Genomic DNA, 23,821 nt, shown 5'->3' on the forward strand with positions numbered 1-23,821 from the left:
TTTATGCATTTTTCCATGCATAGCTGATGTATTTTGTAGGTTTTTTACTCTGAAGCTGCTTCCTGTGGTGAACTAAAGTTGAATGTCACTACTTTTGATGCTGTAAAATCTAAGGGACATATTTCCAGAAGCTCCACTGTAGCTCGTGTGGACCTCTGCCAACCTGTCATTTAGTCTGGCTTGTTTCTTCTTGTTACCGCCTTCCCTTTTCTTCACACCCTCTGTTGTCTGCATTTCTACATGGATGGTCATAGACGCGTGGGGGCAGGGCTGCGAGACCTGTCAATTAGCAATGCTTTGATTCCAACATATTTTTGTTGGGCATTTCCTTGGCTTGGATGCGGCAATGACCTCTGCCCTCGAGCGTTTCAAAATGCTGCCCGTTTACTGTACGCCTCTGAGCACGCAGGCGTGACCTGTAATTTTTTAATGCTACTCCAACCCATTTGTGGTCATATCAGAATTAACAGAGTTGTGGTTCAAAAGGAGGTTTGTAGGTTGGAGATTAGTGGAGGCCAGCTGCCCATTCAGCTGTGGCCCTGAGCATTTCAGCAACCTGGTTAATATAAGAGAATATCCAGCTGTATAGATTAGCACTGGCGCTTCCTTTCTCTTTCCTCCAAGCTGGCAGTAAAGTCAGTGAAAAGCTAAACACTGGCAGATGTCATCAGTTTCCTTCTGTTTTGCTGTTCGTGACAGGAATAACATTCCCAACAGGGTGCTTGTAGTTTTAAATCTCAATATTGACACACTGTGATAAGATGAATTTGATGGAAAAACTATTCAAAAACATTTGTTGGTTTAACAACATCACAGGAATGGACACCTACAAAGCTCTGTTAAAGACATTTGAAGATTGGTCTCCTGAAACTGTAATGACAGTTATTCACCCACATATTTTTTTATTTAATTGATAAACTATATAAATAATCGTAAGTTAAGATAATTGTTAGGTGCAGCCCTAGTTCAGTTCAACCAAAAACATTAAATGGAAACTAGTGATTGACTGATATATTATTTTTTCAGGGCTAAAACTGATACACATCATAAGTGATAAAGTTTTTGCCGGTGTGTCTCTGCTAGAGAGACGTGTCTGTCAGTTAGAGCAGATTGCTAATGTTATTCTTACTTTAGAACGATGTTACGATACTCCAGATAGGCACAGCAAACATCATAGGGATAGCCTTCGCCTAGCACCATCAGCAAAATAAGCTCTGGCTGCACTGACGCCAACAAATTCATTGTTAGAACATTTTTAGTGCAATTGAAAAGTAGTGCATTGAATTAAAAAAAAAAAAAGGTAATCAGTTAAAAAAAAAAAAAATGATATTCAGGTAGATGCCAAATATCAGCACTGATAGTTGTTCAGGTCGATATTTGGTCAGTCCCTAGTAACTACCAATGAGTAAACTTTCTGGAAAAATCTCCAACAAACTTATTTCATCTGACTTTACAGGTTCGATGTTGCCCAACCAGAGCCTCTGTTACTTCAGAATCTAAATTAATTAATTAATTCTGGACCTTTCATAAACTTTGCTGTGTCAGTTGCCATCTTAACATGAAATAACACTTGAGACAAATGATTTGTTGCCTCTTATTTACGACCTTTGGAGCCGAGCAGCTTGCCAAGTCATATTTATGACTGAAGGGTGTCTGAACCTGGCAGGGGTCTGTTAATTACTGCAACATTACTGTGAAGCCAGTCACTGCTCAGATGGGATGTTAAATGAAGTGTTACCTAACAAAGACGGGGTGTGTAAGCAGACCTCAAGGACTTACTGCACATCTGCCATTGATTAGAGCTCCAGATACTTTACATAATTGCCCTCACTGCTCCTTCGATGTGCGCTCACGAATGTACAAGAAGGTGATTTTATCGTATGTAGAAATGTTGTAAGGAAATGCTTTTGCTTGCTTGAGTAAAAACATGCATTAAAGGAAGGGTCAGGTCAGCAGTTGTGATGCATTCCAACAGTGGACATGCATCAACAGTACTGCATGTGTCCCAGGTGGGGTTATGAAACAGGGGGTCTTTGTTTCAGTGGAAATTGAGAAAGACCTCCTTCTTTAGTCTCTCCCTGGTGTTTAATCAGGGCATTAGGTCAAGTCCAGCTAGATCCATCTTGGCTTAGTGAGGTTTTTCCAAAGCACAGCTCTTTGATTTCTTTCATAGAGGTCCATTTTATAAAAAAATGAACAAAGCGCTCCTCATCTCTGATGTCAGCAGCAATAAAAATAATGAAAGCGACTATTTGAAGAATGCACTGAAGTTCTCAGCAAAATTTTTTTCAAGTGCAGTGTAACTCATACCATCAAAAATGTGTGATAAAACAAGCTCAGTAAAGTTTATCATGGCACAGCACACACAGTCTCAGCAAATTCAGGCCCACCTGGTAATAATCAGGTCTGTAGCTGTAATGGCTCTGATGGCCTTTTGAACCGAGGCTCAGCGCCGGACCCGTTCAACCTCAAACCTCCTTGTCGACACATCAGTGTGTGTTAAGCATACAGGAAATATTTTCAAACTTTTGAAAAAGTGATTCGGCACATCCAGATTTACAATCACTATAACTGTTGCTCCTATTTTTCCAAAAATTGATTTTTTTATCCCATAAAAACAACAGGAGCAGATGTGTGAAACTTAACACTCCATCAGCGACTAAAGGAGCAATTCTGCTTCTTCTGCAGTTAAAAACAGCTTTAAACGGCAGTAGAACAACTGGAACGGTTACTATCACACCTATTTCTTCCAGTATGACTCAAAAATGTTTTCTGTATTCCTTTGGATATAGTCTAACACAGTGTTTGATTGAAACGACCAGACGTGAATCACTAAACATCAGGACTTCTGCTCTGTGGAGACCATCAAGCTGAAGCTCACTTCTCTGACACACAGATCCACGTACAGAAACTTGTTTGGCAGGACTTTAAACTAATTGACAGAAACTGCAACCAGAACACAAAAATATATTCAAATAAAATATAACTTCCATCCTATAACCTCTGCTTGATCTTAAAAGGCTAAAACATGGTGCTAAACACATACGATGTGGTTTGTTTAGAGACAGTCTTTTGTTTCTGGCAGCATCTTGTGTCCAGCTGGTATAATTGTTGTTTTAGGAGGATGGACACAAGTTAATTCCACAATATAGTTTTCGTGTGATTGTTTGTGCTTGGATCTGGATCAACTAACAAATATTATCTCAGTGTTGTCAGTTAGTGTGAAATAATTTCTGTCAGATGAGCCTTGCTTGTAAATTCTCAGATAGTTCTTTATGCACGGACTTCACCCAGTCAGTATTTTCTTTGCATTAGCTTAAATATTTTCTAATACAATATTATGACTAGAAATGGACCTACCGGTACATCTTGTCCTGTCTCCTTCTCATTTTTTCTCCCTGTTGTCTATATTAATATGTCGCCTTCAGTATGTCTTAGTTTTCTTTTTGCACATATTGATTTACTGTGTTCTTCCCTCCAGTCACTTCTCTTTGGCCGCCACACGAGCTGTCTCCACTGATTTATTTTGCACCTGATGTAGCTATTAAATTCAGGCTGCCTAAGCGATTTCCATCACTTCAGTTTGCATGAATATCTTGAATAAAAATCAAAATCTTGTTGTCAGCTTTTCCCAAACACAGTTAATCTTCCTATCAGCTTTCATTACAGACTTTTCTTCTCAGAAATGCTCCATGGAGGAAACCAAACACTCAAATCTCCATTGCATTAGTTTGCATCTGAAAGTCCTTGTCCTGAGCTCCAGGCTCAGTTCTGCCCACACCAGAGGCTTTTGCCATGTTAGCCCTAAAACGGATGGTTTGAAATGATTGACTGCTGTGATTTTTATATCCTTACTGACAGATATCTCTGTGTTGAGGGATAGTCCAATCCCTTTTGACTAATAGTAAATGATTTTCTTATAGTTAGAGGGTGCAGTAAGCTGATAGACAAGTACATGGTTCATGCCACTGAAAACAGGCTTATTTTAATAGGCTGTAAAATCCCTTTGGCGCCCGTCATAACTGCTCCGAGGCAGTGAACTAATAAATAATCACAAGCTCCCTCTGCGATATGAGATAGCATTCAGTGCCAGAAAGGACACAGTAGACACCCAGAGTTCTCCAAAAACCGGCAATGATTCAGATTGCTATACTTTTGATATTATAGTTTAGTTTCATGGCAACATTTGGCTCCATTCAAGCGAGATTATAAACAAATCCTATAATCGCCACATGGGATACAGACCCACTGCTTTACTTTAGGTGGAAAATCAAATGTATGTGGTAGTCCATGCATGGTCATTATGCAGTTTTTGTGTCTGAAGTTGGCCACCACAGTCTTAAGCCACTATTATGCCATAGTTTGATGGCTTTAGATAATCATTGTAAAGCATTTTCCACCGAAAGATTTGGCAGTTTAAAGTAACCTGCTATGTCTGTAGCTGTAGGGTCTCTATCAGGGATGCGACATTGGGAAACTGTGTAATTTGTGGAACACAGCATTTTCAGTAATTGGAATAAATTGCAGCAGTGTGGTTTCTGTGGAGTAGGGTGGTGGAATAAAAGTTAGAGAGACAGAATTGTGACTGAAAAGGTTGATGATTACCACACAGGTTCATGGTGCTGGCTGGACGTTTAGTAGCACCGTTTAGATGGATTGATGTAAGATCAAGACAAACGTGTGTCATTACAGGTGTGATTCTTCCAGGTACGGAACTCCTAATAGACAATTGTGATGGCAGACGTTTGGACTGTCTGCAATAATTTATTGGTTGTATTCTTCTCAAAGCAAAGCATCAACTAACTCTCAGCTGACTGGAGGTCAAATCAACCAGAGTGACTGAAATCCCCTGTGTGGGTGTGCAGGACCTTTTAAGAAGGCATCTGTTGGCTGCACAGCTCACTGTCTATTGGTAATTAGAATATAGGTTTCCAGACATAAAAACTGTGTGACTTTGTGGTGTACTTAATGTGCTTTAACCAGCATTTATTGTAGGTACTTGCTTCAGGAGAAAGGAATAAGTAAACCATAAACTATTTAATGATGCTGAAGAGGAAATGAGGTATTTGACATTAATTTCGTAGCTCAGTGGAAGCTCAATGGAAGCTCATTTTCTGAAATAACTTTTACAACTGCTAGTGAATCACTTGGGTAATGACTTAAAATACTGTCTGAACATCAAATATCATCAGTAACATAATAGCTTCCTTTGCCTTCACAGGCAGCATAGAGACACATAGCTGTATTTCCTCCCGTTAATGAGACCGCAAAGTGCTTGCCCGTTGGTCTCTATCACCTTGAACATTCAGCCGATGTGTTTCCCTACTTACATCACTGTCGCTTTGTGGAGGTTTTTGTTCCACTTTGACACTTTGGTAACAACTTGATCAGCGTGCAGGACTGGTCTCTGAGGTGAGTGTTTGCACTTCATTGCCACTCCTAAATACAGGCATTAGCCATCAGTGGTAGACACTGGCCCAAGCCCAGAGTGCCACAGGCTCACAATGAGCTCACTGTCGGGAGCTGAGATCAACTCCCCCTATTCCCCCCTCTGCTTACAGGGACAAACACCACATGCAGAGTTACTGTGCTTATGTCAAAGCTGCAAGACATCCTCAAATTTTTCACTGTCACCCTATTTCTAAGGCCATTAACGCAGACCTTTTCTATCAAGGGTCTAAATATCTGTGTCATCTGTTGCACTTTTGTAATATCATCATGCTATTTGCATGATCTAATAAGCCTACGGCCCTTCTGAATATCTTAATAAAGTACTGGAAAAGCTTTCACGTCGGCTAATAATATTACATATCCTCGGGGAAGTCTGCACTTCCCTCCAACATAATGGAGTCATGTGAAGTTGGCAAGAGCATTGCCAATCATGCGAAACCCACAAAAGAGTTCTTATGACCATTAAGTAATGCCATGGAAATAACCGTCCCTGTTATGGTAGTTCTCATCTACTCAGACACACAGTCTCTGCCAGTAATCAGCGCTTTTCAGTCTGAAGAGGTTGTTAAGGTTTCAGCACAAATGGTAGGTTGGTGAGTGGAAGTGAACAGCCTCACAGTGACTGGATCATATCTTTCCTGTGTGTCTGCAGCTGGCCTGATAAAGGAGACACTGGCTTTGTGACGGGGTTGCTGTTCTCGTGTTTAATTCAGATAGGGATGTGAATGTAAAGAGAGATGTGACATAGGTAGGGGCTAAAGGGGGATTGTGCTCGCATGTGTGCTGACATACGCAGCGTTGCAGTTGACGTCATGCCATGAGAGATTCGGAAGGATCAGCCCAGCTTTCGTGCATGTGTGTGTGAGGACAATCCTCCTTGTTACAGTGCATAACTGCTGGAAATTTCTGGTGTAAGCCAGGAAACCCAAGTTGTCCTTGATGAGCCATCCAGCTGTGTCCTCTGTCAGATAACCTTCCATCGGTTTATCCCAAAGGAACACAGTCAGCACTTTAGGAAACCTTCACCTCTGGCAGCACAGTCCAGCCTAGGACGACACATGTACAAAATCAGTTGACATATTCACAGCATGATCTCCCACAGTACGTACATCAGCTTTTAACCAGTATTCCACTACAGAAATATTAGAAAACGATAAATCAAATTTCAGTATTTTTTTCCATTTAAAATGCATTTTGGGACTCGCTGCTAGATTCCTGACCTGCAGGTTGGCCACTGGCTTAGAGTGTATACCTTTGAATGTTTTAAAATTTTGAATACAGAATGAGTGTCCTTTTTCCTCCTTCATGGTGACTGGCAGATCGGGGTGCCACTAGACGAACCATGCTAAACTAAATTAGAGCGTAGCCGATTGGATTATTAGTATTCTGCACTACCTTCTGCTGCACTCTGCTCCTTTGCATGGTTAAAGGCGCCCTCCGGTAAAAATCTAGTTTTTTACCTTGTTAGCATGCCCATATGGTGTTTTTTTATATACTGGAAGACATATCATGGGCCAACTAAGCAGCCAACACAGGGAATGAGCATTTCCTCCTTAAAGCTTCAGAGTGCTGATGCCACATGGTTTCATATGTGACAAACCCAAAGAACCAATACCATCAGCTTACAAGGCTTAACATTCTTCCTCAAAATCAATTTCTGACTATGCGCAACTTGTGTAGCATTGAGTAGTTTTGAAGCATTTGAGTGGAGATAAAGGTGAGCTGGTGTGCTTGAGCTGCAACAGAGGGTTGGATGGAGATAAAGGTGGGGACTTAATAGATCTCCACATACATCTGTACATCATAAAGAAACCAGAGGTGCAGTATTACAAGCCATTTTAAAGCCGTAATGGATTATTTTTAATGAAAATGCTTGTAGATATGTAATTTGGATGAACAAAGGTGAGTTTATAGGTTTAAGGGTGGTGATCCTGGAGAAGGATTGTTTATATTAGTGTATCAGATAGTTAGCATGTGCCAGATTTGCTGCTGCCCTCATACCTCATCTCTTCTCCCCCTATCTTTTTCTTCTGTACATCCTGGAGTAGTGGATTGGTCCAAGACACTTTGTTTGTTTCCCAGTAGTGTACAAACAGATTTTTTTTTTAGCTTTTGCACATGTAGTGGACTGTGAAGAGATACCACTGAATTTGACAAAAAGTGTGTTGGATTATAATGACATACTTCACCTTTAATCAGTGGGTCAATTTTAATAAACAATCAGACAAATGATCTGTTCTCTCTTTTTTACGAGACACAATATTTTATCAGTGTTTCACATTTACACCTGTTGTACATCTTATTTGACCTGCAACCATTTGCTCAGTGCATGATGTTTTTTTCAGGGTATTTATGAGCTGCTGAATTAAATTTTAAAAAACCCATCTTTGGAAACAGATGAATGTTAGAGTGGACTTTTTCAGTGACACAGTTGTATTTTAGCTTAACAAAATGAAACGTCTTTCCCTGAGCTATTGATGGATCACGTCTCCTTAGTCAATCCACTAATGCATCAGCTTGCTAATCACCAGTCAGAAGTAAATCTTCCATTAACAAACACGCAGACTGTGCAGTTCAGTTGCAGTATTAATGGCCTCTAAGACTAGGCCCCTTACTGAGCAGGCTTTTGCTCATCAAGATATACAAGAAACTGTCTTAGAGTGACATTAGGTTGGTGCACAATATATCCTAAACTGTTAAACCAATCATAGATTCTTCTTTCAACATGTTTTCGTTATTATAAGACATTTAAAGCTAGCTGCATTTTTTATTTAAGGATAAATCTACAATATTTGGAGACCATTTTTAAGATGACCTGAATTTCATATTTGAAAAAATCAATGTGCAATAAAACTGGTAAATAAATAATCCTGATCCCAGTATTTCCTCAGTTGTGCTTCAGTTGCTTTTTTCAGGGAAAGCGTTTAAGTAGTGAATAAACAGTGCAGCATAAAGTCAATAGAGTGCAGAATGAAGAGAGTCTGGTGACTTTTATCTAATCCCTGGACTTCTTGCTGCTCAGCCAACCATGCGACTTGACAGGAGGCCCTTTCCCTGTGGGGGCATTGATGGGAAGACAAAGTGCTGTTTTCCCATGACATCATCGCCGTTAATTTCCTCCATATAGCCTCGAGATGACTGATCTGTCTCACTCTGAAGAGCGCGCAAGACACTCTAGACGGGAATACCCTGGAGATTTATGGAGGCACGTTAACTGTCGGATCTTATTGCCACGTGATCACAAAGTGCAAATTGACTTCAGCGCTGTGCACGTTGATATTTTTAGACAGAAAAAGAACTGGGTCGTGTTTGTTATGCTGTAAGTGATTGATGCTATGTTCAATCAAGCACGTTTTGTGCTTGACATTCCTATAGATCCCCATCATAACACTCTACACCCAGTATATCCCCAGTGGATGACTAACCTACTGTTCAAGCTTCATGAATGTCATTCAAATCTGGCAGCTAATTTAGCCATGAAACACATCCACTGGAACTTGGGAATCTCCCTATTTAGCTGTAAAAAGGGGGGCCCACTTCTACTCTACTCAGTCCGTTGACTGATCACCAAGTGGAAAACACACGATACTTTAATTTAGATTTGAGCACAGATATTGCACAAATTTGACCAGTTTTAGTGTTTCTTGCTATACAGGCTGTTCTATTAATATGTTCTTTTTGTCTTTATATGACTTTGATTGCTATCTTTGTCAGGGTACGCTTGGAAACAAAGTTGAATTTCTTTGATTATTTTACATACACAAATGGTAAAAACCTGGAATTCTTACCAGTGCTGTAAAAAAATGGTGGCTCCACATACTAAAGATATTTTACTTCTTACAGTTTTTATTTGTTTCCATCCTTGTCTCTGTATAGGAACGATGAGACATGTATATTAAATTGATTTGGATGAAATATACCAACTTTGACTTAGATTTTCTTGTGTTTTCCAATAAAACCTTAAGTCTCATATGATTAGTTTAAGGACTGTCAGAAAGTTGAAAGTCTATCAATTACTTTTTTAGTTTTTATTGTTTCTTGTTGTGATAAATGGTGCAATTTTAATAATTTTTTAAATAATATGCCTTTCCCACCATTTCAGAAGTTTAAACTCAAAAGGCCTGCCTAGTTACAACAAAGATTGCATTTTAGGAGGAAGGAACCATTTTAGAATAATGTACTGATCAATTTGTTTTCTCTTCTCCTTCCTTTTTCTCCTCCACAGATCGAGAGGACCAATCCATTCTTTGCACGTGAGTAAACTTCATCTACTGCTAGATTTGTGCTTGATTGATTCAGCGGCACTTGTTATCTTCTGCTACATGAACCGAGTGATCCGGGCCACATTAATGCCTCATTTCCTGTTAATTATCTTTGCTGAAGACAAAGAAATAATGCACTGCAGTATGTTTATCTCCGGCTTTTCTTGTTTGAATTCAAAGAAATTGAAAGTGGCAAAGCTTTTACTGGTAATTACCAAAGTTCATAGGGGCAGTGAAGGTGGACCAGCTGCCCCGGGGTCATGACAGTTATTTTAAAGCGAGTGTCAGGGCGACACTGACCAGACTATAACGACTGAAGAGAAAAGTGAGAAATGTGGGTCTGAGAAATGCCTGACATTTCTGCTACACAGCCCTCTGGCATCATTTCAGTGACAAGTGTCTCCAGATGACAGGAATGTAGCCAAAGAAAATGCCAGAGACAGTATCAGGACATAAGCCATGCAACAGCTCTGTTTCTCAGGCAGCGTGACTGACAAGGCATACGTGTTAGTTTGTCCCATCTAAATACACACAGATGGTCAAAATAACTTGCACACTTTACAAAATAATTCCCTTTCATTTACTGCCACCACTAATACATTCCTGAAGTAGACTGTCATGTAGATTCTTTCTTATGCAACCTCAGACAAATGAAACAACGGAGGAAAAAATGGCGAATTTACGTTGTTTCCTTCATTTATGGCATCTCCACCGACTTATGAGCGTTAGAGAGCAACATTACATTATTCCAGCTTTGTTATTCATTCTAGGATGAAACATCTTTTGAGTTATTCTACTCATCTCTCTATTTTTTTATGTTGTAATAAATATCGCACACAAAAAAAATATTCCAGTGTTGTTTTTTTCCAATATTGTGCAGCCCTACAGTAGACAATATAAGGGACAAAGTAACTTAGGTGATACAGGAATAATAAAGTCCCACAGGGGGGATGAAAACCTGGCTTGATACAAGTTATTATTTTCCTTTATGAAGAGTTTAATTTAAAAAATACGTGGACACTTTATGACCTATTTCTGTGTAAAACACACCTCGCTTTATTTGGTTTATTTCTTTCATTTGCAGACACATTTGCACCGTTTACTCACTGCTCTCAGGCCTGCTGTGGCCAGTTTTATTGATTATTGTGGAGATGCAGTATTGCAGTAACTGCTTCTCGAACAATGCCCATACATTAGTGTAGCCACGGTGTGAGGCGGTGGTGTTTCACTAAGCCTTTATTTAGCCGAGCTTTTATCCACAATTTTCTGTCTGCTATACCAAATCCAAAAGGCTCCCACACATTCCTCCTCGGATGGTGTCATAAATATGCTTTACTACTTTATGAGCTACTATATTCTGCTTTTGTGAAGCGGGCAACAATAGCCTAGATTACTAAGGCTGTTGTGGGATGCCATAAAATTACACTTCATTTTACAATTAAACACCCTTCACTGAAGTAGCATAATGTTCATTTTATTAAATGGTACACATTTTGGGAATTTGATCTTTACAGTTAAGATACCTCATTTTTGCACATATTTGAATGGTTGTTGTGATGTAGAATACAAAGTTATACCCTGCAGAGTTGAGCTGACACATTTCTTACATGTTTGCATGGTAACAGACATTAAGCTGTACTGTAACCAGCGCTCATTGTTTAGGGCTTTGGTACCGATATACACAGTCACCGTGCAAAATCAAGCTGTGTGAACCTCACAAGTACTGATTAGGTCAGCACTCCCTGTTTATATGAATATCTGAAATGGAGGAGCTGAGGAATGTAACACCCGGCAGTCCAAGGCCGACAACAGACACACTGACGCAATCCCTCCCTGATTACCCTCTGTTCACAGTGGCTGACAAAATTGACAGCACTTCCACACCGCTCTGTCGGTTAGTTCTCTGAGCCACATCACATTCACACAGTCTGAAAGCAAAACAATATTTTGTGCATACTTGGTGTATGCAAATTAGCACGTACTGTAAAACCTCAGGTATGCTCTAAATCTAAACTGATCCCCCAAAGTTTTTGCATGGCTTGAAGGTGGCTCGAAAATCTCATTCCTGTTTTTCTGTGCCACGGTCACCGTATGACACAGCAGTGCAAAGCACGCCAGCGACCACAGCTGCTAAACTGGACCGACAAATGCTGAAAAATATAGTGCAGGGAAGGATACACATGATTAGATGTGTACCAGTGTTTGGTTTGAGATTATATTTGTGCATTTGTAGTGGAAAATAGGGCAGTCGTAGTGTTCTGTCCAGCTTTTTAACCCCACGCTTACAGCTGAAAATCTGAAAAGGAAAACAGTTCTACTAGGATTTATTGATCCACTGAGTAGGTTATTGATGTGAAGACATTAGTGTCCCACTATCCTGAAGATACCTCTTTTTTTTTTGTCTTCTCGTGCCTTGCAGAGGTGAGTCAGGAGCTGGCAAGACGGAAAACACGAAAAAGGTGATTCAGTACCTGGCACACGTTGCCTCCTCCCACAAAGGCAGAAAAGACCACAACATTCCTGTGAGTATTCTGTCAAACTTTACAATTCTCATCTTTTTCTTATTACTTTATTTTAAACTAGCAATGCCTGTTTTAGGCCTTTGACGAAATAAGCCTGTAAAAATGTGTTATTTTTGGATTTTTTTGGCGCCCCGTAGTTCAGTATATAGAGAATTAAAGCTACTAATTAAAGCTTGTGGGATTGTTGTGGGCTGCAAGTGATGATGTACCGAACACCTGCACTGGGCGCCATTGCTTTGTGCATCGGATGTGTGTGTGTGTGTGTGTGTGTGTGTGCACAATCTAACAATTTGCATTTGTTTATTTGTAACAACAGCCAGAATCACCTAAACCAGTGAAACTACAGGCAAGTTTTTATGCTCTATTACACACCATGTTCATGTGCATGCTACACTAACATTGTCCTTTCAAACCAAATGATTTTTTCTAGGCTGATAAAATATCTGTTTGCCCTCTGAGGGCTCATCAAATCATGTCAGTGAATAGTTCAAATGCCTGGTGTTATAACTGAAAACAGCATATTTAGCATCTACTTTGTCTTTCTCTGCCAGGCACAAAATGCAGTTGTAAGTAAACTTTAATAATGGCATGATTATTCAGACTGTTTCTTGTGTTTGTTCACATGTGCTATACTGTAAACTTGCTTGCGATTATTGTGGTTTACACTGTGAAACGTAATGACATGCATGCTGTATGTGTATTTGTTGTGGTAGCCACACGTTGAGCCTTGATTGTCATTTTTATTGCTGTTAAATGTTATTGAGATGCTACTTGTAGTTCATGTGTCAGTTAAAAGTTTACAGTCCTGTCATGATTACATGTGTGATACTATATTTGTGCTTTTGACTGTTGAGGTAGAGCTGGTGACTCCACCGTTCTGGTTCAAAAGTATCAAGCATATCGCTGTAGAAAGTTAAGATTAGCAAATTTACCTCTAGGACTGAAGTGATTGTCTGTCCTGGTGTTCAGGACCCAGAGCCCTGCTGGTAGTCCATGTAGTCCTCTAATAAGCCACAGAATTACAGTATACCTGAGTTGCAGGGTGATAAATTACCCCAGAACTTAGCAGTACTCTGGGTCCTGAGGTTCCAGGATAACAGACCACTGAGGTATTTATAATAACAACTGCTGCTAATTCCATTCATAGACTGCTGTAGATTGTGCATAGATGTTAATGCGTCATTGTAGAAATGTTCTGCTTTAGCTAAAGGTTCACTTGTATCCAAGACATTACTGCAGTTTATTATTTTAAATATTTTCTATTTATTTAACAATTGAATCTCCCCATGTCCTACAGAGTGGACCCCTGTTTTATGTGAGTAGTATGTAGTTTCTCACCTCTCTCACCTCACTGACAATATAAAAGGGGTGCTTTACCCACTCTGTTGCCACCTACTAGATAAAATAACTATTAGCGCTTTATCATTAACCTAAGTTGGGCAGTAGATGCTTTCCATCCGCCTTAATTCGTCTGCTGTATTTTTGTTTTTATCCTTTGCATTGCATGATCTTTACTTTTCGTCCTCACTAATTTAATAACATTTGCTTCTTTCAGTCGTTTACGATTTGCATTTCTTACAATCTGAGAACTTCTTCTTAGATAGAAGTCAACTATCTGCTGACAAGGGCTGAACAATTTGAGAAAAATATCAAACTGAAATTTTTCTTTTGCACCTACATTGACATTCTGATTTTCTGATTAAACTATAGGTCTGTGTTTTTGGTTTAAATAGTAAAAAATAAAATACAGTCACACACTTCTTTTGTTTTGGCTCAAACCTCAAATCTTCTTGATGTTATCCCAGAGTTTATCGCTTGGTCAGTGTAAACTCAACCTCTCAGCAATTTTAATATAAAAAATCAGCAACTTTCCTTCCATTTATTAAGATATTGACACTGCCGTCTCATATGAGCACATAAAAGGACGTCATAAAGGATAAGCTAGATGAAATCCCCAAGCTCTTTTTACTACCCTAAATGCTCCCATTTGCTGGATTTTATGTATCCTAATGTTTACAGTATATAAGTAAAAAGCTAGACAGTTGCCCCCAAGATATTTAGCCTACATTTACACTAAATATGATTAAAGTGGTTTGCTGGTTTTCAAGTCAGCTCGTCTTAATCACTTGACCTAGTGGCCGACGCGGGACTGCTTGTGACCTCTTTTCTTCCTAAGAATCTGTTCCAAATGAGTTCTCCACATGGGCTTGTTCCTGTCCAGTGTTCTCGTTTTTTTCGCTGGTGGAAAGAGAGACTTGTAATATTTGTCTGGCCTTGTGACCTCTGAAGCAGATGTTGAACAGTGTGTGCACATCCACAACTGGCCTCTGGCTCAGAAGATTTATTGGGACATTTGTGACTGATCCTCTTGGACTGCACTAAATCTGTCCTGAAGTGCTGCTCTGAAGCCAAACAGCCTGTACTGAGACGAACTTGTAGCTGTTTGGTAGGAAAAATAAATACTGTGATGGAGGTGATGAGGGATCTTTTTTTAGTTTAAAAAAAGAAGGGGGTGTTTCTTGTGGTGCTGGCTGATAGTGTGTGTCCCAGTAGTTCCGAAGCCTCTCAGATTGCTTCCATTTTATCACAGCTACACAACAATTGGCCATCTCAAGTGGAGGAGCCAGTCCTGTTGGCTGTCAGATGTCTGACATGCTCACTTTGCAACAGGAATGTGGGTCAACTCCTAATGCTGCCATTGGACACCCACTGGTGTTTGTAATCTGCCCTTTGTTTGTGTGCGCACAACAGACCACACAGATGAGTAGAGATTGCCAATGAACAATTTTAACTACCAAGCTGCACCACAGGCCTGTGTTTATGTAGAAACAAAGGCTTTTGGTTTGAATCCTCTGCCCTCTGTGGGCTGCACCGCTGCTCAGATGGAGAAGCGCCTGGTTTATCCAGTTCAGCCCTGCTTCATTCCAGCTGCTCAAAAACTCAATTAAAAGCAGCCCATCATGCTCTTTGGCCAAAGATCACATTACATGTCTCACATCCTGAGCGCAATGCAGATTCCTCAGTTCCCCTTGGTGGAAAATGTCCTACGCAAAACCTTGAGTGTGCGCAGCTATTTTTGTCGTAATGGGAAAATATTCCTGTCGGCCACAAGAAGAGAAATAACGGCGCAGGAGAAATTGTTTTCCTCTCAGCCATTTTGGATTCTCTGGTCATGACGAAGCCCTCAATGTGGCTTAGATTGAAGCATAGTGGAAACACCTGTCTAAACATCTGCATAAGTCATTTATGTATTTATCCAAGTGTCCTGCTCGACAAAAATACGCCAAACTGTCTCTGTTGTGAGGTCTGAACCTGACATGATAGATCGACTTTCTTGCTTTTGTCACAGAAGGAAGATAAAATTCCCCAGATTGTTTTTTCAGTAACTACCGAACACCTTGATGCATCAGTCATTAATCCTCAGTCTGCCTGGAGAGGGTTCAGTTCAGGATCATTTTTTATTTGTAGCTTAAACCTGAAAAGATTGAATTTCTGCAAATGGAATTAACTGTGTTGTGGAAGATCGATGTGCTTCAAAAAATACAAAAATCCCAAAAGCCCACTGCCAAGTAGTGGGTCCGTGAAACTTACTATAAGTATGTACCTTTAAAATGTTGTCCTAGTTGGTGAATTGCTGGTTTTACAAAAGCAAAACTTCACATTAAATGTTTATTTTAATTACAAACAATGATTTCTTTGATGATTTAGGGATGACATGAAGACCTTTTGGGTACATCTTTACAAACTAGAGAAGGGAAGAAGGTTTTTCTTTTTTTTACTGCTCACTTGAGTCCTGTCACATAAAAACGTCACCTCTTAGTAGATGGCGTGGTCACACTGTCTCGCATCGGTTAGTGAAAAGCTCTTTGGGATGCACAGTTCACCACATTGTTCCCAGAGAAAGTTGAAATTAACCTGCGGTTTGGAATTGGGAAATCTTCAAACTCTCAAGACGGTGTGAGCAGCGACAGAACAACTAAAAAAACACTGCATTCAAAACATTGTTCAACACAAAACTGAACGCAAGTTAACTTTATTATCAAGATTGGTCTGCTTAATCCCTATTAATAATTATTATTATACATTATTCTCCAAATACTGCTGTTAGGTGTGTGCCTGGTTTACAAGCATTTTTAGTTGTTAGTAGATTACTTACATTGTACCAAATCAGGCATTATCTGTCAGGAGATTTAGTCTTTGTGTGAATGCTTGATTGGAAAAGATGTTTAAATACTTTTCTATAGACTTTTGGCCTTTCTCCACCATCAAATACTCATTTCTACTTTCTGCTTACACTTAGTTTAAACCGTGTGACTGTCACTCTTGTGGTCATCTTCTCTCTGGCTTTGTTTGTTCAGTTTACCTTCATTGGGATAATCTCTGTGGAACCTCTCTGTATAAAACCACTTCACAAGTCTTGCACTGTCTTTGCATGCTCATGTTTGTTTTTCCAGTCGTCAGTGAAACTCACAATATCTCATAATTTTTTGTTTGTTGGTCTTAACTCTTTACACGGTGACAAAGGACCTCCTTTAACACCTCTCTGGGTTTTTGTTTTGTTTTATTTGGTTTTTAGGGTGAATTGGAACGTCAGCTGCTACAGGCCAACCCCATCCTGGAATCTTTTGGGAACGCAAAGACTGTGAAAAACGACAACTCGTCACGCTTCGTAAGTGACGAGTTCCATGACAGCCTCCTCTGTCACAGCGCTGCCTTCGCTGAACTTCATTTGGCATTTAAATCAGATTTCAGCAAAAGGCATTTGCATCTTAAAAGCAATTCGATCATCCCTCTGTTACTGTAAGCTATTATACAGAGGCGGTTTAGCCAGAGACTGGTGCCTGCTAGTCATTAAAGATGCCTCTGATTCACTGGAGCCCCTCAGACTGGAGGCAGCTCTTGTTAACAGTGATGTAGGACAGGAGGGATGTGTCTTGGCTTAAGTGCTTCATAGGCATATTCATAGGCATAAGGCATATTCGTTTGTCAAACTGTGGGACTATTTTGGTAATTAGATTTCATTAGTATAATATATTATCAATAGTTTCCATTTAGTATCAATGAAAACATGATCAGAAGTAAATATTGCTTTGTTTTGGATAAAACATACTAGTCAGCCCTGTAATGATCTGCACCGTTGTTTACGTTTATAAAGGATCCATACTGACTCTCAGTACATTAGTCTGTAACCGTCACACTTAGCAGGTTGTTGTTGTCAGTAGACTTCAGTGTTTGTTAGAACACAGTCATTCTGTTGGCGATTGGTTGCTTTTTATCTTGTCTGGTGCGCTTCCTGAACACTCATCTTTCTGTTAATCTCTGCAGGGGAAATTCATCCGGATTAACTTTGATGTCACCGGATACATTGTCGGAGCCAATATTGAAACCTGTATCCTGTTTTAAAATGATTAACTAGAACGGTCCAGTCACTGTAGCTGAGATATTTGTTTTTTTAAAAAAAGAAAACAAAACATTTTTTTTTCTGTGATCTCAGTCAATTTGGCATGTGTACATTGAACATGTATGTAATATATTTTTGTTGTTGTTTATGATTGTATGGACTTTTATTACAAAAACAGAGTCATTTAGTTTTGGCGACTCATTCCGGCCACTCTCAGACATCACTTGTCTGGTTTAACATTTGCCATACTGACCCAACGAATAGATTTGCTTTTCTTGACTGCTCTGCGTCAGACTTACTGGAGAAATCCAGAGCTATCCGTCAAGCCAAAGATGAGCGCACCTTCCACATTTTTTATCAGCTGCTGGCTGGAGCTGGAGAGCACCTCAAATGTGAGTAGACTGTTAGACCCTCTGGGTAAATCATAACTCTAGACCTTAGATGACTTGTGACAGTAGAACTGTACAAAGCAAATGTATAATTTATGACATTACACAGCACATAATTGATTTTTAACAATTTGCATTATGGTCATCAAAAGTCAGCGATTTTGTCTTTCCATTTGTAATGTCATGAAAAACCATGTAGCCGTGTCATTTAGTGTGTGTCTGTCTACTGCAACAAAAAGCCAGTCCCCCTGTCTTTCCACATGAATTCTTAGCTTTTGGGGGAATAGTCACATCTGAACCATGGTTTTAAATGTTTTTTCCATTCTTCTCTCCACAGCGGATCTGCTTTTGGAAGGATTTAACAACTACCGTTTCCTGTCCAACGGCAACATCCCAATCCCAGGCCAGCAGGACAAAGACAACTTCCATGAGACCATGGAAGCCATGCACATCATGAGCTTCGGCCACGAGGAGATTCTGGGTATGATTTCTGGAACACCAGCATTAAATATACACTCAGTTTCTCAAATAGGTTGCTTTGACTCATTCTTTAAATGCCCTGCCTGGTGTACAAACTGGTGGAATCGTCCAAGCAACGATCACAGTCTTTGGTACGGAGATTGTTTGGTTCAAAGTAGTTTCAGTGAAAGAGAAGCTTTTCTCAGTTCAATTCTGTAATATGACATTTCTCAGAAAGAGATCTGAGGAAATTGCTCGAAAACTGGGTAACTACCATTAGTGCATGCGACACTGTAAAGGGTAACTGTCTTCCCTCGCTCAGGTCAGGGAAAAAATGAATTTATCAGTCTACAAGCATTCTCTTTTGCAATTGTAAACATTTGTTGACAAACATATGTCTTCTCCTTTTACATTGTTGTGCTACCAAATATTAACCCCCCTCTTCATGCTAACAGTCAGGTGTGGTTTTTAATTGATAGGTGCAGATTGCTGATCACACCAAATCACAGTTAATTGGATTAATTTACGAATGTATTCAAAATGATTAAATTAGTGACTGTTGGGTGAGTCCTGTTTAAATATGCTGCATAGTTATTTTGGCTTCTGTATCTTTATAACCATGTAACGGCCTCATGTTTGTCAGTTTGACTGCTTAAACGCGGCCATATGAGTTGAAAACAATATGTTCCTGTACTAATGTTGTTTTCTCTGGATTCTGATATTTGCAGCCATGTTGAAGGTCGTGTCCTCCGTGCTTCAGTTTGGTAACATTATCTTCAAGAAGGAGAGGAACACTGACCAAGCCTCGATGCCCGATAATACTGGTAGGTTTTCTAGAATTACTTACACCCAGCATCTTCTTGTGCATCTGTTTTATAACCTCAGCAGCCCACAGGTCAAGACACTGTACTCCTCCTTTTCCCCTTCTAATATATACTTCAGCTGCTCCCCTCCACTGTTTCCCTCCCTCACGCTGTGCACCTCATCCACAGTACAGAGGCACTGCTGATTTATATCTTTTCACCCCCTGAGCCTTGTCAACTTGCCATTAAGCCACATCATTGTGAGGATTTACTCCTGAAGGAAATAGGGCACAGGCTTCTAGTTCCTCCACATGTGGCACTGCACATTTGGCCTTTTAAAGGGAGAGACAGGGAGCAAGAATGAGACAAATGCCAATGCCACAGCTCAGCCAGATATTCTCAGATGCTACAGCAAGCAAGCAGGACTGACACGTGTGTGTAAGTAGTGAGAATTCGCTGATCCAGACCAGATCCTGCTTTTTCTACTTTTCCACCAACTCCAGCCATGTGAAATATGACATTTTCCCCTGTCACATTTATTATGAAAACTGTGTTCAATCTTAATATTAGTCAGTGAAGGGAGTTGTTGGCCTAGCATTGGTGACAGTGATACATGACTCCTGCTTATATAATATCATTTTTAGTTAAATAATCTAGACGTCACATTGCATTCAGAGTAATGCTGGGAAATATCCTCATTTCTATTAAATCACTCTTGGAAAAACAAACTATAGTTTCTGCACATTTAGTCACTGCTGTCTTATTTTCAGTCTTGATAGAACAGTTACACCTGCAGGTGTAAATCAATCATATGGTTTGAAAACTCCTACTGTGCCTTCATTTTAGTCTGATTTAAATTAACTTATTGCCCTTGTGTGCTTTTTCCACTACCCAGCCGCTCAGAAGCTGTGTCATCTGCTGGGTATGAATGTAATGGAGTTTACCAGAGCCATCCTGTCGCCAAGGATCAAAGTGGGCAGAGACTATGTCCAGAAAGCACAGACTAAAGAGCAGGTCAGTTTGCTGTGTGTGATGTTGTTGTTTAAATATACTGACTAACAGAGTGTGTTTCCTCTTTAGTCTTTTGCCAGCTCGTTAGTGGGGTAATACAGTTGTAAAGATGGAAGAGTTATCATGGGCATCCAGAGCTCTGGTAGTAAAATTCAGCTTCAGTTTCTGCATAGACAGTGTTTCATAACGAGCATTTGGAGCGTTTCTAAGTTTTGGATTGACATGATATTCGTAAATCCTTATTGCAAAACCCTATGTTGGTTAAGTTGAATGTACAAACCTGGTTACATAAAAACATGAGGAGAGAATGCAAATATGAGGCATAAGGTGGACTTTGGTAAACATCCAATCACAGCCTACTTGCCTATCCATCGCCCTCCCAACCACCCCTCTCTCATCAGACCTGCATCATTGCATAGAAATCAGTCGCTGTATACACTTGCAGAAGAGGTGAAACACAAAAAAACAAGCAGATTCGATTCAGGGAGCATTTAGAATATTCACAGTACGCAGTCTGTGTATGGATATAACCCGTGTCTTATATGTACTTTATGTCTCTGTCACATCTCACACATCTTTGTTTTCTTTGTTTCTCGTACTCTGATCAGGCCTGTTCCTGTACTGTCACATCGTTCGTTTCACACTCTTCTCTCGTCTCTTCTCTGCCTCCCTCCAGGCCGACTTTGCCGTTGAAGCTCTGGCCAAAGCAACATACGAGCGTCTGTTCCGCTGGCTGGTCCATCGCATTAACAAAGCTCTGGACAGAACCAAACGACAGGGTGCCTCCTTCATCGGTATTCTGGACATTGCTGGTTTTGAGATTTTCCAGGTTTGTATTTGAATTCTCTGTTTTTGAATCTTCACAGAAAGCTACCTGTATACTTGTATTTCTTGTCATTTGTGGGTACCTCCAGTGACAGTGCTGTTCTTGTTTGTATTACTTTTCTCCTCCTGCAGCTGAACTCATTTGAGCAGCTGTGCATCAACTACACCAACGAGAAGCTGCAGCAGCTCTTCAACCACACCATGTTCATCCTGGAGCAGGAGGAGTACCAGAGGGAGGGCATCGAGTGGAGCTTCATCGACTTCGGCCTCGACCTGCAGCCCTGCATCGACCTCATCGAGAGGCCGGTTAGTGAGAACAACAAGCTACTAATGATATAAATTAAGCTTTTGAAAACGTACTGACTTCCTACCTTCCATTAATGCTTGACATATTTAGCTATACTGGCAAACTTTTACGCAATTAATACTACTTTTTTTTTTTAACACTTTTTCTCTGATTACAATGTAAAAGAAAAGTTGTTCATGTCTTGCTTTTGTCTTTTGTTGTGAAGCTTATTATTTTGTTGCCTTATTGAGAAAGCTGTAAAGATATAAATACCTTCAAAGGTGTGTAAGACACTTTTATCTATTAAACTGCAAATAGCAAAACCGTGGCCAGAAGTGGCAAGAGCTCTAAAAGGTCTTTTGTGCAGTAGACCAATCTTATAACATCATAATTTATTGAAAAAAGGAACAAATTACAAAAGTACTAAAATGAACTGCAGGCTTTTTCCCTATCTGCTTGGTGTAAACACATCCTGCAGCACAGTTCAATTCATGGATAAAGTCACAGAATTTTTATCATGGGACTATTAGTCGGTGCTGAGTCACTAATGGCTTCATGGTTGCGACGAGTAGCGCCGCATTTTTTTTTTGCTTTTTACAGAATCAGGTTTTTACAAACTGTTTGTTTTTGGGAAATTTTTAAATAGAAAACTTAGAATGAAATTATAGTGATGAAATCTAACAGTTTTTAGCTCAAATGTGATTAGCAAAACTTCACAGGTGAGTAGCTAAAGGATCATCAAAAGGCAGAATAATAAATAACATAAATGTGGCTTTTTAAAAAAAAAAAATAACATGCCTTTAAAACGTGCCACAGGATTTTGAAGTTCTGAGGGTTAAAGAGCAAAAAGAAAGAAGATAAAAGCTGTTGTTTTGCTGCTGTAGGTCAGTCCACATTACTGTCCACTCTCTCTGGAGCCTTAAATTCTGTCCTGCGTTATAATTCCTTCAGGCGAATCCTCCCGGAGTGTTGGCTCTGCTGGATGAGGAGTGCTGGTTCCCCAAGGCGACGGACAAGACCTTTGTAGACAAGCTGATCCAGGAGCAGGGCACACACACCAAGTTTCAGAAGCCCCGCCAGCTCAAAGATAAGGCCGACTTCTGCATCATCCACTACGCCGGCAAGGTGCGCTTGTTTCATCTCATCAAAAATCACAACTGACTGTTTTTAGAGCACGTTGCACCTCTCTTCTAAAAAACACAGACATGTAGGTAAAACGCAGTCATAGGTCAGAACAGTTACAAAGCTGATGTTTCAGTGTGATTTTCAGTTTATTATAAAGTATGTGAATAATTTCCTTACATATAGAGTATAGGATAAGTGTGACTCCTTTACTTCTTCCTGGACTTCAGTTTGATTTGAGGGTAGTTTATTCATTCTGTCTACATTCATATTTTCCTCATGATCTCGTTTATCCCCGATGCTGCAAAAATCAACAAGTGAAAAGTAGCTGCCAGTCAAAGGTCAGATGAAACAATGACGCAAAGTTCTCTTGTGGCGAGATTTCAGGGAAATGCTGACGCCTGGTTTGATTTATATGTCATTGTGTGGGAGTGGGTTTGGAAGTCGTCAGCGGTGTTATGCAAAAGAACACGGCGTTTGTCTTTCACAGCGACCTGCTGAGTAGCACATCTGCTTACCATTACGTGGTCTGTGTCGTCTTACGCCACAATATTTTAGAAACTTAAAGATTGCAGCTCGAAGAATGTCTGCTGTGGAAAAAAATCTGCAGCGCCGTGAAGCCAAATGTTGTCAACATAGGTATGCAAAAGCCAAAAAAGAACAACCTTGTGTACAGCCATATGCAGAAGTTTATGCAGCAAACGGGGACAAAATGATAATTTGTTCATTTTTTTGATTTACATAAATCAACACATTATGCAAACCTTTTTTTTTTAGTCTATAAACTTGCATAATACTTTGTCTTTAACAATGTGTGACCAGCTGAAACATACTGATGCACTGTGTCTGTGAGAGCACTGACAACTGAAGCTCAAACTACATCATGGAAACACCTTCTCTGAACTACTTTATACATATCTTTGGCTTTTCTGTTGTGCTTTTTCCGTTAGCTGTCAGCTGACACCAGCCATGCACTCCATCCAAATCCTTAAAAGTCTGCAGGGTTGATGAATCAGCATTATTATATTTTTGTTCTCCATGGACATAATGAGAAGTTGTGATTCACAGATCTCTAAATAAGTGAAGTTAAATGTCACCAAAATCAATTTTAGGGATTTTTTTTTTTTTCGACAGTTCTACAATTTCATTTAGCAGATGCTTTTATCTAAAGCGCTGTGCATCTGAGAGCAGATGCAACACAAGCAAGGATCTAGTCAGGAGAAAACTATCTAGATAAATGCCATAGAACAAATTCAAGTATGATAGGGCGTTGATGCCAATAGCAGGCTG

The 23,821-nt window shown here is 39.9% G+C and overlaps 1 protein-coding gene across 1 annotated transcript in view; it reads left to right on the forward strand.

Moving 5' to 3' along the window:
* Positions 1-23,821, forward strand: part of LOC103373405 (myosin-10-like) — a gene marked incomplete at its 3' end in the record, with an annotated part of 54,340 nt that overhangs the window by 13,383 nt on the left and 17,136 nt on the right. Inside the window, exons 4-17 of the mRNA XM_008303284.1 lie at positions 9,677-9,704; positions 12,133-12,235; positions 12,552-12,581; positions 12,787-12,801; positions 13,533-13,550; positions 16,812-16,904; positions 17,561-17,624; positions 17,930-18,028; positions 18,363-18,506; positions 19,213-19,308; positions 20,183-20,301; positions 20,975-21,127; positions 21,256-21,429; positions 22,361-22,534. Of these exons, the coding sequence (XP_008301506.1) occupies positions 9,677-9,704; positions 12,133-12,235; positions 12,552-12,581; positions 12,787-12,801; positions 13,533-13,550; positions 16,812-16,904; positions 17,561-17,624; positions 17,930-18,028; positions 18,363-18,506; positions 19,213-19,308; positions 20,183-20,301; positions 20,975-21,127; positions 21,256-21,429; positions 22,361-22,534 (1,310 nt within the window). The remainder of the gene's footprint in view (positions 1-9,676; positions 9,705-12,132; positions 12,236-12,551; positions 12,582-12,786; positions 12,802-13,532; positions 13,551-16,811; positions 16,905-17,560; positions 17,625-17,929; positions 18,029-18,362; positions 18,507-19,212; positions 19,309-20,182; positions 20,302-20,974; positions 21,128-21,255; positions 21,430-22,360; positions 22,535-23,821) is intronic.

Source organism: Stegastes partitus, unplaced genomic scaffold, assembly GCF_000690725.1.
Source record: "Stegastes partitus isolate 25-593 unplaced genomic scaffold, Stegastes_partitus-1.0.2 Scaffold1971, whole genome shotgun sequence".
Lineage (NCBI taxonomy): Eukaryota > Metazoa > Chordata > Actinopteri > Pomacentridae > Stegastes > Stegastes partitus.